The 14,879-nt window shown below is 35.9% G+C and overlaps 3 protein-coding genes across 5 annotated transcripts; all 3 read left to right on the top strand.

Annotated features, from left to right (window-relative positions):
• The first annotated feature begins 446 nt into the window (after nt 1-446).
• On the top strand, nt 447-3,235 carry LOC111805749 (50S ribosomal protein L18-like). 2 transcript variants are annotated; one of them, XM_023690968.1, is made up of 3 exons: nt 447-784; nt 1,254-1,400; nt 2,734-3,235. In XM_023690968.1, the coding sequence occupies exons 2-3, from the start codon at nt 1,290-1,292 to the stop codon at nt 3,184-3,186; spliced, it is 564 nt and encodes a 187-aa protein (XP_023546736.1). In that variant the 5' UTR covers nt 447-784; nt 1,254-1,289; the 3' UTR covers nt 3,187-3,235. The 2 variants fall into 2 exon arrangements, with proteins under 2 accessions (XP_023546736.1, XP_023546735.1); XM_023690967.1 differs by having other exon boundaries at nt 1,231-1,400.
• Nucleotides 3,236-4,206: 971 nt separating this feature from the next.
• Nucleotides 4,207-13,436, top strand: LOC111805746. Of its 2 annotated transcripts, none has more exons than XM_023690966.1 (4): nt 4,207-4,352; nt 10,666-11,802; nt 11,898-12,014; nt 12,111-13,436. In XM_023690966.1, the coding sequence occupies exons 2-4, from the start codon at nt 10,669-10,671 to the stop codon at nt 12,945-12,947; spliced, it is 2,088 nt and encodes a 695-aa protein (XP_023546734.1). In that variant the 5' UTR covers nt 4,207-4,352; nt 10,666-10,668; the 3' UTR covers nt 12,948-13,436. The 2 variants fall into 2 exon arrangements, with proteins under 2 accessions (XP_023546734.1, XP_023546733.1); XM_023690965.1 differs by lacking the exon at nt 4,207-4,352 and adding an exon at nt 6,841-6,986.
• LOC111804817 (50S ribosomal protein L18-like) lies at nt 5,532-5,843 on the top strand. The gene has a single exon (XM_023689613.1). It carries the CDS (start codon nt 5,532-5,534, stop codon nt 5,841-5,843), a length of 312 nt encoding a protein of 103 aa, XP_023545381.1.
• Nucleotides 13,437-14,879: the final 1,443 nt, after the last annotated feature.

Here is a 14,879-nt window from a genome sequence, read left to right as displayed (position 1 = left end):
CCCTCTAATAAAAACGGTAATTTTTTTAATAAATTTATTAATTTTTATAAAATAAAAAATTTGCACAAAAATAATGTTTTAATGCACAAATTAAACCACTTATTAACCATTTCAAAACTCATAATTTTGAACAAAAATTTTTGCTTTAATTTTGTGTCTCTCTAAATTTTATTAATTCATATCATATATATGTTTTTATATTCAAACATTTATATGATACTTTGAGAGATAACTCATTAAAAAATTAAAATTAGTAGTACTTTTTAAAATTAAAAGATAAAGTGTAACAATTATAGATGTAATTTGATAAAATTAAAAATTTAGAATGAAAAGTGATTTAAGGGACAAATTTTCAATTTTTTTTAAACAAGTAATTATAAAGGAAATTAATTTAGAAATGAAATATTAGCCCTAATTATAAAATATTGGACTTCAATCCGAAAATATGAGATTGTTGTAATGTAACAAAATAGAAACCCTAATTTATGAATTGAGACTCGAGAGACCTAAAGGGCTATAAGGAACCAAATCGAACGAAGGTGAAGTGCTGGTGAAAATGGCGAGGAGACGGGCTGCATCAATCTTTGTTCTTTTACATATTGGTCTCTCTTTTCTTAGCTTTTGAGCCAAAATCAACCGCGCTGATCTTCGCTTTCTCCCCCGTTTAATTTGTCTCTCAACGAACTGGCAGCTGATCGTTAACTTATTGCAGAAGCTGTGGAAGAAGTTTGAATTATTGAAGAAATTTGTTTCGCCATTCTCCCCTTCATTTTTATCCTATTGGGTATTCTCTATCAGCTCCTCATACTAATTTCTTTGTTTTCTTGATGGAGTTTTGGTTATGGATTGCCAATAATGCACGTANATTAATTTCTTTGTTTTCTTGATGGGGTTTTGGTTATGGATTGCCAATAATGCACGTAACTTGTTCGGNACTAATTTCTTTGTTTTCTTGATGGAGTTTTGGTTATGGATTGCCAATAATGCACGTAACTTGTTCGGATTCATGGCTTCTTCCATTTGTTACTCGCTTTTGATATTTGAAATGTTCGATAGAAGGAATTATGTATTGCCTGCTAACTGTTCGACAAAATGCCTCATAGAGGTTGAATCTGTATGTGTGTTCTTCCGTGATGAATTTAAGCCTTCTCCAGTGTACCCGATGTTTATTTAGTAGTTTAATCCGTTTATTTACTCCTGAGATACTTCATGTGATTTGGGTGCTCATAGGAGTTGAAATCGGGTTCTTTCAGTACAAAAGCGGGGTTGGCTAGTAGAAGGAGGAAAAGATGTTGAAACACTTGCTTGGAAACATGCGGAAACATGCGGTTTGTGCATGTGAAGTAAACAGGGCCAGGCCTTATTTGTTTGTGCCAACAAGTGACTTTCATAAGGGGGAGGTAAGAATTTCTTCCCTTAGTTATCTATATGTTTGTTTTTAAATGTACATATTATTTTTTCTAATAAGCAAAACCTCCAAAATAAGATACTACACACAATACATCTTCAAAGTCACAATATTTCACTCTTTGCATAATTTACATAATGAGGTAACATAGACTTTCACCAAAAAGGAATTTTACCCAGTAGTAATTTACTGGATTGAATAGTTTTGAAAAGCTTTGGATGGATCACAAGGAGGAGCCATATGAAGCTTGATTGATTCAAAGGTTTCTTCCCATGAGGAGCATTTGTTGTCAAAGATCTTCTTCTAAAACCAAATTCCCTTTGGTACTTGACAATTTTGATCCAAAGAATCCAAGCTTTTCCTTCGACACCGTGACTGCTTAAGGAACCGTATATGTTACTTCTAGCTTTAGCACTGAAACTAATGGCCTAATCTCTTACAGATAACTTAAGAGATACCTCCCAGAAGCTTTACATAGGAGCTGGGAGTTCATAGAATTTAGGATATGGATACCATATCATCCACTACGAGTTGACCCAATAATCATATAGCGAAGTTGTTATCTTAGATGTTGTAATGGCTAACAAGGGCTTTAGCCTAGTCTTTTTCGGTTTTCTTGTTTCGGTTATTGGTTTCTTGTTTTTGTGAGGAACAGGCTTGTTAGTTAGTTGTCGACTTGTGGCGGATTCTCTTAGTCGTTTTTTATAGCTGTTATTGTAGTTAGTTAGGTGGCTGGACATTATCTCCTATAAACTGGGGGTCTTACCAAAGGTGCAAGGAAAATTTCAGAAAACTAATGAAGATTTCTACGCCTTTGTAACGGAATTACATCTAAGACATCTATGAGGTGTCAACTTCAAACTAGGTAACTAGAATTATAAATATTCTACGAGTTTTCAATATCAACTGTCGAGAGCTTCTGTGAGATCCTACATTGGTTGGGGAGGAGAACGAAACATTCTTTATAAGGGTGTGAGATCCTACATTAGTAGACGAGTGAAAGCCAGGAAAGGAAAGCTCAAAGAGGACAATATATGCTAGCGGCGGACTTGGGCCGTTACAGCTTCACGGTAATCCTTATATAAGTTTTGCCTAGGACACCAACAATGATAGAGAAATCACATATTCAAATTTAATCAATATTTGCATCCCTATATCCTCTTATTGGCTACTCTTTTGACTTCTACATGAATGTCCTCACATGATGTTATCCCAGAAGTTTTGATCACAGATAATCATCATTTTCATACTGCTTAAATGAATCCATCTTTGCATTAGAAAAATTACTTGCCCAGATTTATAAACCTTTGATTACTCTATCACAGGCTCATTATGCACCCAGAAGTTTCTTTGGTGTGGAGGACTTCGTCGACGATGATAATAGTCGGCCATACACATACCAAAAGGGGAAGAAATCCAAAAATCCAAAAAAGCACATATCATTCAAACAACGGACGGTAGCCTACATGGAGCCATTTACACTCGACGTGTTCATCTCGAAGCGGTTTGTTTCAGCATCGCTCACGCACAGGGTGACTTGTAAACAAGTTGCAGTTGCAGGTACGAACTCGAAAGATATCAAAGCTGTTCTTCAGTCTCGTTCGGACATTCCTGCTTGTTTGGCTGTAGGCCGTATTTTATCTGAGAGGGCTAAAGAAGCTGATGTTTATACTGCTAGTTATACTCCTAGAGAGAGAGATAAATTTGAAGGCAAAATAAGAGCTGTGGTTCAGTCTCTTATTGATAATGGGATTGATGTAAAAATCTATCTGGAGTAAACAACCAATTATCCTTTTGAAATAACACTTTGGATTCTTCATTAATGCTCTTCTGAATCTTCTATTTAGGTGTTTTATTATATCAAGGTTTCGATACGGTGTGGTTTGTAGCGTTTGTTTCCGACCATCCAAGGGGAATACTCGAATCCTAACGATGAAAACTTAATAACTTAAAATCCTCGCACTCTTAGCGAAACCTCTCTAGAAATTATTATAGGTGAGATTTACGCGAAATATTTCTAATCGCGCATTATAATCCTATTTTGCCTCTCTAGAGATTAGTACGGGTGAGATTTAGTGCATTATAATCCTATTTTGGTGTTGGGTTTCATTTCGTTACGCGAAATATTTATCCTTATTTTGGTGTCTGTACTTTGGGTTTCATTTTGTTACGTGAAATATTTATAATTGCGCTTTATTTTGGTGTCTATACTTTGAGTTTTATTTCTTTATTTTGTCATTATTCGTTGTAATTCTATTTTGGTGTCTGTACTTTGGGTATTTCTTTATTTTGTCATTATTCGTTGTAATTCTATTTTGGTGTCTGTACTTTGGGTTTTATTTCGTTTTTGTCTGTGTCTTAAATTTAGTAATTTAATTTTTTAAAAAAATTTATTTAATAATAATATTATTTTCATAACATTAAATGACACTATGTGGATGTATTTTTCAAAAGTTATAAACAAAAGATATTTTAATCAATATTTTATAAAATTTTAAGAAAATATTTTGTAAATAAATTATTAAAATAAGGTAATAAGGTAAAATATATTGAATTTTAAAAATTATCTAATAATTTTACAAAATTCCAATTTTTTTATCTAATAAATTTCTAAATTTTATAATTTTGTATCGGTTAAATCCTCAATCTATTTTACATTTTTTAAAATTTATAAATGACTATTTAATAGATAAATTGTTTTTTAATATTTATAAATTTTTTATTAATGACGTAATTAATATTAAACATAAAGAGATATAGAGATATATTAGGTTTTTAAAAGTTGGAAGAATATAATAATTCCCTCTTTTCTTTTCTCCGACAGATTTAGTTGCATTGAAAAGCAATCGACGGAACACGAAATCCCCATCTCTCTTCATCGTTCATCGTTTCCAGATTATCGGTTCTCTTCTCAGATCGCTCTCTATTTTCGTCGGCTTCCCAGGTACTCGCTAGCGTCTCTTATCTCTATCTGCGAGTTTTTGTTGATCTTTGTTAGCTTGCCGAGAGAGAGAGAGAGAGAGTCACCGTGACTGCTTAAGGAACCGTATATGTTACTTCTAGCTTTAGCACTGAAACTAATGGCCTAATCTCTTACAGATAACTTAAGAGATACCTCCCAGAAGCTTTACATAGGAGCTGGGAGTTCATAGAATTTAGGATATGGATACCATATCATCCACTACGAGTTGACCCAATAATCATATAGCGAAGTTGTTATCTTAGATGTTGTAATGGCTAACAAGGGCTTTAGCCTAGTCTTTTTCGGTTTTCTTGTTTCGGTTATTGGTTTCTTGTTTTTGTGAGGAACAGGCTTGTTAGTTAGTTGTCGACTTGTGGCGGATTCTCTTAGTCGTTTTTTATAGCTGTTATTGTAGTTAGTTAGGTGGCTGGACATTATCTCCTATAAACTGGGGGTCTTACCAAAGGTGCAAGGAAAATTTCAGAAAACTAATGAAGATTTCTACGCCTTTGTAACGGAATTACATCTAAGACATCTATGAGGTGTCAACTTCAAACTAGGTAACTAGAATTATAAATATTCTACGAGTTTTCAATATCAACTGTCGAGAGCTTCTGTGAGATCCTACATTGGTTGGGGAGGAGAACGAAACATTCTTTATAAGGGTGTGAGATCCTACATTAGTAGACGAGTGAAAGCCAGGAAAGGAAAGCTCAAAGAGGACAATATATGCTAGCGGCGGACTTGGGCCGTTACAGCTTCACGGTAATCCTTATATAAGTTTTGCCTAGGACACCAACAATGATAGAGAAATCACATATTCAAATTTAATCAATATTTGCATCCCTATATCCTCTTATTGGCTACTCTTTTGACTTCTACATGAATGTCCTCACATGATGTTATCCCAGAAGTTTTGATCACAGATAATCATCATTTTCATACTGCTTAAATGAATCCATCTTTGCATTAGAAAAATTACTTGCCCAGATTTATAAACCTTTGATTACTCTATCACAGGCTCATTATGCACCCAGAAGTTTCTTTGGTGTGGAGGACTTCGTCGACGATGATAATAGTCGGCCATACACATACCAAAAGGGGAAGAAATCCAAAAATCCAAAAAAGCACATATCATTCAAACAACGGACGGTAGCCTACATGGAGCCATTTACACTCGACGTGTTCATCTCGAAGCGGTTTGTTTCAGCATCGCTCACGCACAGGGTGACTTGTAAACAAGTTGCAGTTGCAGGTACGAACTCGAAAGATATCAAAGCTGTTCTTCAGTCTCGTTCGGACATTCCTGCTTGTTTGGCTGTAGGCCGTATTTTATCTGAGAGGGCTAAAGAAGCTGATGTTTATACTGCTAGTTATACTCCTAGAGAGAGAGATAAATTTGAAGGCAAAATAAGAGCTGTGGTTCAGTCTCTTATTGATAATGGGATTGATGTAAAAATCTATCTGGAGTAAACAACCAATTATCCTTTTGAAATAACACTTTGGATTCTTCATTAATGCTCTTCTGAATCTTCTATTTAGGTGTTTTATTATATCAAGGTTTCGATACGGTGTGGTTTGTAGCGTTTGTTTCCGACCATCCAAGGGGAATACTCGAATCCTAACGATGAAAACTTAATAACTTAAAATCCTCGCACTCTTAGCGAAACCTCTCTAGAAATTATTATAGGTGAGATTTACGCGAAATATTTCTAATCGCGCATTATAATCCTATTTTGCCTCTCTAGAGATTAGTACGGGTGAGATTTAGTGCATTATAATCCTATTTTGGTGTTGGGTTTCATTTCGTTACGCGAAATATTTATCCTTATTTTGGTGTCTGTACTTTGGGTTTCATTTTGTTACGTGAAATATTTATAATTGCGCTTTATTTTGGTGTCTATACTTTGAGTTTTATTTCTTTATTTTGTCATTATTCGTTGTAATTCTATTTTGGTGTCTGTACTTTGGGTATTTCTTTATTTTGTCATTATTCGTTGTAATTCTATTTTGGTGTCTGTACTTTGGGTTTTATTTCGTTTTTGTCTGTGTCTTAAATTTAGTAATTTAATTTTTTAAAAAAATTTATTTAATAATAATATTATTTTCATAACATTAAATGACACTATGTGGATGTATTTTTCAAAAGTTATAAACAAAAGATATTTTAATCAATATTTTATAAAATTTTAAGAAAATATTTTGTAAATAAATTATTAAAATAAGGTAATAAGGTAAAATATATTGAATTTTAAAAATTATCTAATAATTTTACAAAATTCCAATTTTTTTATCTAATAAATTTCTAAATTTTATAATTTTGTATCGGTTAAATCCTCAATCTATTTTACATTTTTTAAAATTTATAAATGATTAATATTTATAAATTTTTTATTAATGACGTAATTAATATTAAACATAAAGAGATATAGAGATATATTAGGTTTTTAAAAGTTGGAAGAATATAATAATTCCCTCTTTTCTTTTCTCCGACAGATTTAGTTGCATTGAAAAGCAATCGACGGAACACGAAATCCCCATCTCTCTTCATCGTTCATCGTTTCCAGATTATCGGTTCTCTTCTCAGATCGCTCTCTATTTTCGTCGGCTTCCCAGGTACTCGCTAGCGTCTCTTATCTCTATCTGCGAGTTTTTGTTGATCTTTGTTAGCTTGCCGAGAGAGAGAGAGAGAGAGAGTGGGGGTAATGAGATGGAGCTGGAATTGCCTGATGTTTGGTGTTTTCGTTGCGGGAAATGGGAGTTGTATGTTTGGTGTTTTTGGCTTGGTTCTTTGCACGTAACTTCTGGTTCAGAATTTAGGGTTTTGTAATTGTATATATATTTGTTTATGCCAGGGCTTTGTAATTTGGATTAGAGCAAGCTATGGTTGCTCGATAAGTTAGGTCGATTACTTGTAGTTACATATATATTGGGTTCATTTGGCTCGAGAAGAGTATTGTGGTTTTTCTGGGTATTTAGGGCATTAGATTCTAGGCGTGGAGCCTGGCAGCAGTTGTTTGAAAATTTTTATAAGTTTTTTCCTCTTCTGATTGTCTTTTATTCTTCATTTTTAGCAATTGGAGTTCTTTTCTCTATTTGTAATTTTTATATTGTTTTGTTTTTTATGGTCTATTTTCCTCTAGAATGAAGCCTTCTTCTTCATGTGTGAACATTTATCTGCTGTCTCTACTGTAAAGATATAGCTTCCAAAAATTTTCTTCCTTTGATAGAAGTGGACTAGGAACCATCAATGGTGAAAGAAAGTACTTCTCTTAGTATTTCCACCGAAATATTCCATGATTTTTCTATTAAGAGACAAAAGAAAGCTCACCTTGACAGAGCGACTGTTGGAATCCAAACAACTGCTAGTCTCGTTAGTTCTTCTATTAGCAACCCCCTCTTCGGAAATCTCTTGAAACACCTGAAGCAACCTTTTAGAATATATATANAATAAAAAAAAAAAAAAAAAAAAAAAAAAAAAAAAAAAAAAAAAAAAAAAAAAAAAAAAAAAAAAAAAAAAGAGAAAGAAGTCTACAGCTTGTTTGGGGAATACTGTTATTTATGTTGATAGTATGGATATGGCTGATTTTAAGTACTGTTTTTAATTTTGCTTATGGAGGAATCTGTTGGGAGGAGCCAAAGGTAGATTTTCTAAAGCTTGAGATGCACTAAAGTGCAGTAGTCCTATAGGGCTGTGCAGTGCATGCTTCTTTTTTAGTTTATTATTTATTATTCTTTTAAAACTTTTTTTTGGCAAGCATGTTGTGTTTAAGTTACACTAAATATATTTGTAGATGTACATATACATAATAGTAAACATCCAATGAGGGTTATTGTTTAGCTGCTATGCAGATACACTGCTATTTCTATGTATAAAAAAAATACATTAACGCAGAGCCTTGGGGGAAGAATTTTACTGGGAAAATTGGAATTATTGGAAATTTGCAGCAAGGGTTATCGTATGGCTGTTATGGAAGAAGCATAATCAAAGAAGCTTTTAAAACAGGATATCTTCGTTGGATAGACTTTGGGACTATGTAAAGCATACAACTATTTGGTGGTGCTCAAACCACACAAAATTCTTTTTTAGCCTCCTCAAGATAACAAATTATTGGCAGTCCTTGATTGCCTGGTTTCTTTCTAGGTGTGGTCATCTACTCCTTGGCCCGTAGGATGCACGCTAAAAATAACAATAATAAAAATTCAAGGTATATCAAAGAAGCAGCACGAAGAACTTAGAAATGCAAAGAAGAACCGCAAATGAGTATTGTCACAAACCCTTGTTGCATTGTTTAAGTACTGCTGCCATTGGGAATTTACGTTCGTTAGGGGATTGAAAAAATAAATACTAGGTTTTTGCTTAGTATTCTTTTTTTCCTAAAAGAAAAATAAAAATTATAGAGAAGCTTTTGAGACGTGCACCTTTGCTAGGCCTCAAGAACCAGCACCTCTCCCTCTAACCATAGGTAAGGCGCACACCTCCCTAATGCAAAGAATTGAAGAAGAAATGAAAAGAAAAAAATGTGAAGGAGATNCTCTCTAACCATTGGTAAGGCGCACACCTCCTTAAGAATAGGCAAGGCGCTCACCTCCCTAATGCAGAATTGAAGAAGAAATGAAAAGAAAAAAATGTGAAGGAGATAGAGAGAAGAGGTCTATAGTGAATGGGTATCGCTTCAAACCCTTGTTGTGTTTAAGTACGGCCAAGGGGGGATTGGATAAAACGCAAGGGTTTTGTATTTCGGGATATTTATTATAATAAAATAGAAGTAATTAAGAAGCCATTTGAGGTTAGGGCCTCAAGAGAACACAGCTCCCTGATGCCAAGATCTAGAGAAGAAATGAGAAGAAATAATGTAAAGGAGATGGAGGAGAGGTCTACCGTGAATGGGTATTGCCACAAGCCCTTGTTGTGTTGTATAAGTATGACTACCAATGGGTATCACACCCGTAAGGGGATTATGGGCATGAAAAAAATAAAAGCAAGGATTTTTGCATATAGGGATATTTTTCTTTAAAAAAAAAGGTTAAATGTAACCGCCCAAGCCCACCGCTAGCAGATATTGTCCTCTTTGGGCTTTCCCTCAAGGTTTTAAAATGCGTCTGCTAGGGAGAGGTTTCCACACCCTTATAAGCAATGCTTCGTTTCCCTTTCCAACCGATATGGGATCTCACAATCTAGCCCCTTGGGGGCCCAGCGTCCTCTCTGGCACACCGCCCGATGTCTGGCTCTGATACCATCTATGACAGCCCAAGTCCACTGCTAGCGGATATTGTCCTCTTTGAGCTTTCCCTTCTAGGCTTCCCCGCAAGGTTTTAAAACATGTCTACTATNTAACAGCCCAAGTCCACTGCTAGCGGATATTGTCCTCTTTGAGCTTTACCTTCTAGGCTTCCCCGCAAGGTTTTAAAACATGTCTACTATGGAGAGGGTCTAGCCCTACTCCGACCAGTGCCTTGCACCGTTCGGTGACTAGCTCTGATACCATTTGTAATAGCCCAAGCCCACCACTAGCAGATATTGTCCTCTTTGGGTTTCCCTTTAAGGTTTTAAAAAGTGTCTACTAGGGAGAGGTTTCTAGACCCTTATAAGCAATGCTTCATTCTCCTCTCCAACCGATGTGGGATCTGTCAAATGTGTCAGGGGTCCGAATAACTATGTCCTATCTCCATAGTAGAACGTGTTTTAAAACCTTGAGGGGAAGTCCAAATGGCATAACTCAAAGAGGACCATATCCGCTAGCGGTGGGCTTGGGCTGTTACATTAAAATAATTCGGAAATGCCAAGGCGCTAATGTTACGCCTCTTGAAGTACATGCCGCAAGGGAGCTTTTAAAGAGATAAAAGTTTATAACGCTGAAAGAGGCCTTCGATAAGTCGGCTAAATTTGGAAATGCCATTTATCTCATACTACTCTTTTGATGCATAAATCAATGGTTTAGAAAGAAAAAAAAAAAAAAAAAANTCAAAAAGTGCCATGTCTAAAAAAAAACTTATTGGCATCGAGCGTAAGGGAATACTAGATGTTTGGTAATTTCTCGTCTGACGAGAATAAAAGATCCCATTGAAGCGGCTAATTGCACATCTGGTAGCACAAATTGCATAGTACTGGCCAAAGAGTGTTCAATACTCATTATATTTGGTGATTTATCTGCATGACTGCACCCTTGATTTGTATTGAAGACTCCTTCCACTTGATTTTTGCATCTATCTTTTACTTCCTTTGATGAGAGAGTTTGAAAAAGGAATACGATGTGTAGCAATTTTGACTCTGGCATTATGTAAATGTGAGTAGATCATGAAACAAGATTCAAATATGGAAGCTGATTCTGCTCTGCCTGAATCTGAGGAGAAGGAAGTTGGTAGATCTGATGTACAGAAAACTGAGGGAAATGTTGAAGAGCTCTCAACAGAACATGAAGGTAAGAAGAAAGAAGCCGCATCTTCGGCAGTGCAAGAAGATAGCAAAATGAAAGAAGACTTTCCTGCAGAACAAGTAGATGACATGAAAGAAGCTGTGACTGAAGTTGGGAACACGACTGAAGCTGAGAAGTCTGCTGAAAAGTGCATTGGAGAAGGGTCGCATAAAAAGAAAACTGTAAAACATTTGAAGGTAAAACGAAAAATTATAAAGAAATCCCCAGCTAGCGGTATGTTGAAGAAAAAAAAGGTACAGGCTGAGCAGGAAGACGACAAAAAGGAAAAAGAGGTTCCTGTAGCTCAAGAAGTGGGAGAAACTCTTGAAGCTCAGAATCCCACTGAAAATTCCAGCAAACCAGCGTCAAAGATGAAGAATAATAAAGATTTGAAGGTGAAAAGGAAAATTCTAAAGAAATCTCCAGGCAGCAGTCAACAGACTTGTAAGCTTCAGAGTAGTCCTAAGGTTCAAGTCAGAAAGAAACTGGAGAATAATAAGAGTTTGTTGCAGGTAAATGGGGAAGGTAGTGAAAAAAAGGTCGAAGATATCGAGAAGCCTAACCAAAAGGAAAATATTAATAGAAGTATCTCGAAAGAGGAGCGTATGGAAAAGGGTGAAGAGACTTTTGCTAGGCATAAACGTAATTCTGAGCTTAAAAATAGAATAAAAGAAGGGAAGAATACAGGGAAGGCTGGTTCTTCAGATAAGAGCATAAAAAATCAGAAAAGGAAAGAAAAGGATAGAGCGCAAAAAAGTCGAAGAGATGATAAAAACAAAGAAAATCTTGGTGGATTGATTTTCATGTGCAGTGCAAAAACAAAGCCAGATTGTTTTCACTACAACTTAATGGGTGTTTCTGCTGGCAAACTGGATGTTGTCTTGGCAATCAAACCTGGATTGAAGCTTTTTCTCTATGATTTTGATCTCAAGCTTCTATATGGAATTTATGAAGCATCCTCTTCCGGTGGCATGAAACTTGAGCCAAAGGCTTTTAATGGGGCATTCCCTGCTCAGGTTCAAGTTTTGTTGTTAGCTATAATAAACTACTCCCGAAACTCTTCTTTTCATCTGCTTGGGATAATTTCTCAATTACAAAATTGAAATTTCAGGTGCGGTTCAAGGTTTACAAGGATTGTTTTCCACTACCTGAGAACATTTTCAAGAAGGCTATCCAAGAGAATTATTATGAGAAGCACAAGTTCAAAGCTGAACTCTCTGTTAAACAGGTGGATGTGTCAGGTTTCTTCTGCTAGCTTGGGTTTTCAAAAGCACTCTTAAATTTATTTTTCCCTGTGATGACATTGTAGGATTTCATCTTTCAGGTTAGGAAGCTCTCAGATCTTTTCCGACCAGTTGGACTCCACTCGAGTTCTGCTCCTGTTCGGTCTAGGGATAGAAATGTTCATGGGGAAGTTAAAGACATTCGGTTTAGTAACTCTAAGTCCAAGGGTGGTGATACCAGGAAATACCATTTGTCATCTCATGGAAGGGATCGACACCGAGAAGAGGCACCTAGACATAGAGAGGAAGTTCCTCGTGATTTTTACCCAAACGAAAAGGACTATCGAACTTATGATCTCCGGGAAGAGAGAAGAAATTTAGATCCTGTGCCTCGGCCTTCTTTAGAAACATACCACAGAGATCATGATAGGGACTATCAAGTTAGACATCTAGAGCTCAGATACAGGGATGATGTCTCTGCACACGCACAGAGGGAAATAGTTCGCAAGGATCATGTATACTTTAATGGAAAAGATTATCCAGTTTACAGTATTGATTCTAGACCTCAAATATCACCTCCTAGATCAATATCTGCTAGTGGTTCAGAACGCAATGCCTATGATTTGATTTACACTCGTCAATATGGCCTTCCTTCAACCAATCCATATCTGCCTCCTTCAACCAATCCATATCTGCAACCTTCAACCGATCCATACCTGCCTCTTTCAACCGATCCATACCTGCTTCCTTCAATGACGGACAAACCAGCCGCCCCTCCAACTTATTCAAGAAGTTATGTTACTGGTATTGAGCCCATGAGACATGCCATTGGTGCTCCATCACATTACAATGAGATGCATCTTGACAATGTGGGAAGTGATATGATGCCGGTATCATCGCGGTACTCATTTCCAGGTCCATCGTTCTCGTATCGCTAACCGTAGTATCCATTCTTAAGGTTCGTCTGGAATTCCATGTAGCACAGGAACTTCGTTTGAGAATCAAATTATTGTCTCAGACTCACTGTGCAGTTGGAGTTTATCTTACCTTATTGGTAATGATGGGAAAGTGGGTTTTGGCTGTTATTGGATCGTCGGTGAGTGCTTACTTGGAAGATTGCTCTATGAACTGGCGATCTTAATCGTTGTTGCACCTCTTTCCGACGCGTTGTTAAGTTGTAACAATATGGATGAAGACAGAATTTGAGAATGGTTACAATTAGATTTGATGAAAATCTTGAATCGGTTAAAAATGTCTATATCGACGATGTTATTTACGTGGCACAATCGTTTTCACCAGTTAAATTTCTATAAACACTAGCTAGTTACGTAAATTTTATAGGTTTCTAATGCTACTTAGATAAGTGATTATTCGTCGGATTCAAATTTCGTTCCATAAATGTCAAATTTAGTCCCTTATTTTTTGAAGTGTTCATTTTGGTCTAAGGTTCTGAAATTTCAATACAAATTTTCTTCAGTTTGCCCTAAATCTAGATCTTCATGCTAGGAATTATCAATTGTCTCTTAAAGGATAGAAAGTTATACATCTGAGGTGAGGCTTGGAGACATGGGGAGAAAACTTCTCATGATTTGAACCTTGAGACATCATATGTTCCCTCTTTATTTCTTTTTCGAGTTTCTTTTTCGAGTTTTAACATGTCGAGAGAAAAAAAATGTTCACTCAAAACAAATTTTCGAGAGATCATTGAACTACTACATCATCATTTTATTTTGGAGTATTTTCAAATATATTTATGATTTATTAGTAGTACGTAAATTTCCCTCATATAATTTTCCAACCATTCAAAGGGTTTTAATGAAAAAGAAATTAGAATGAAAATGTGCCGGTTGAATGTTGAAAATTTCTTATCTGATTTTAACACTATGATCTTATGAAAATCGCAGACGAGAAGAGATCACGGAGAAAAATGAAGATCGAAGAATGAGAATGGAAAAACTCCCTGTCAAATGGTACGAAATTTGATGATAGAAAATGAGATCGAAGTAATGATTAGAATTTAGACGACAAAAAAACGAAGAAGAAGAAGAAAAAAAAAGAAAAAAAAAAGAGGCTATTGATTGAAATTCAGAAGTTTTTATAGGGTTAATAGTGGATTCGAGATGAATCAAATGTAATTTTGTCAAATGTGCTTTCTTATTAAACCATGGCCTCAGCTTTAGGGCCCTATCCCAACATAAACAGCAGAAACAGCAGCCAAAATTGCTGTTGCTGCAGTCACTCTGGTGAAGAAGCTCGCCTTCTTCCGTTCCTCGGCTTGTTCGGTCTTGAGTTGTCGCTTCATTTCTTCCACCATTTTCCCCTTGTTTGCCACGGAATCCCGTTCCCCGACCAAGATCTCAATCCGCTTCTCCATCTCCTTCTTTACTTTGAGTGAATCCTCTTGTGAAATCTTTGATTCAATCCCTAAACTCTTTCCTCTCTAATGTAGCTTCCACTAAAGCATCTCGAAGACGACCTATTTCAGACAGTAATGTTTCATTCCTCACTTTCTCGACGTTACTCATATCAGTCAAAGAAGCTGTATCTTCTTTTAATTTACTCGATTCCCTTTACAGGTTTTCAATGATATTCTCCGTCTCTGTCTTCGCCTCCTCCATTTGAGCTTCATCCATGCACTTGATTCAAGCTCACCTCAGGTGAAATCGTTTGTTGGGTTAAGATCTCCATGGCTTTCTTCTTCTCCTGATCTTGTTCTTGCATTTCCCCCCTTAAATCCCTAATCTCTTCCTCAACCTTCAAAACAAGTTCATTAATCTCAGCCTTCAATCCATCCATTTCCACCAGTTGAATCTGCACATAAACACAAATCAAATCCCTCTCCAATTCCAACACATAAACCTCATCCCAAG

Source organism: Cucurbita pepo, chromosome LG11, assembly GCF_002806865.2.
Source record: "Cucurbita pepo subsp. pepo cultivar mu-cu-16 chromosome LG11, ASM280686v2, whole genome shotgun sequence".
Classification (NCBI taxonomy): domain Eukaryota; kingdom Viridiplantae; phylum Streptophyta; class Magnoliopsida; order Cucurbitales; family Cucurbitaceae; genus Cucurbita; species Cucurbita pepo.
Note: the sequence above shows the minus strand (reverse complement) of the source record. Positions and strands in the feature narration are given on the sequence as shown.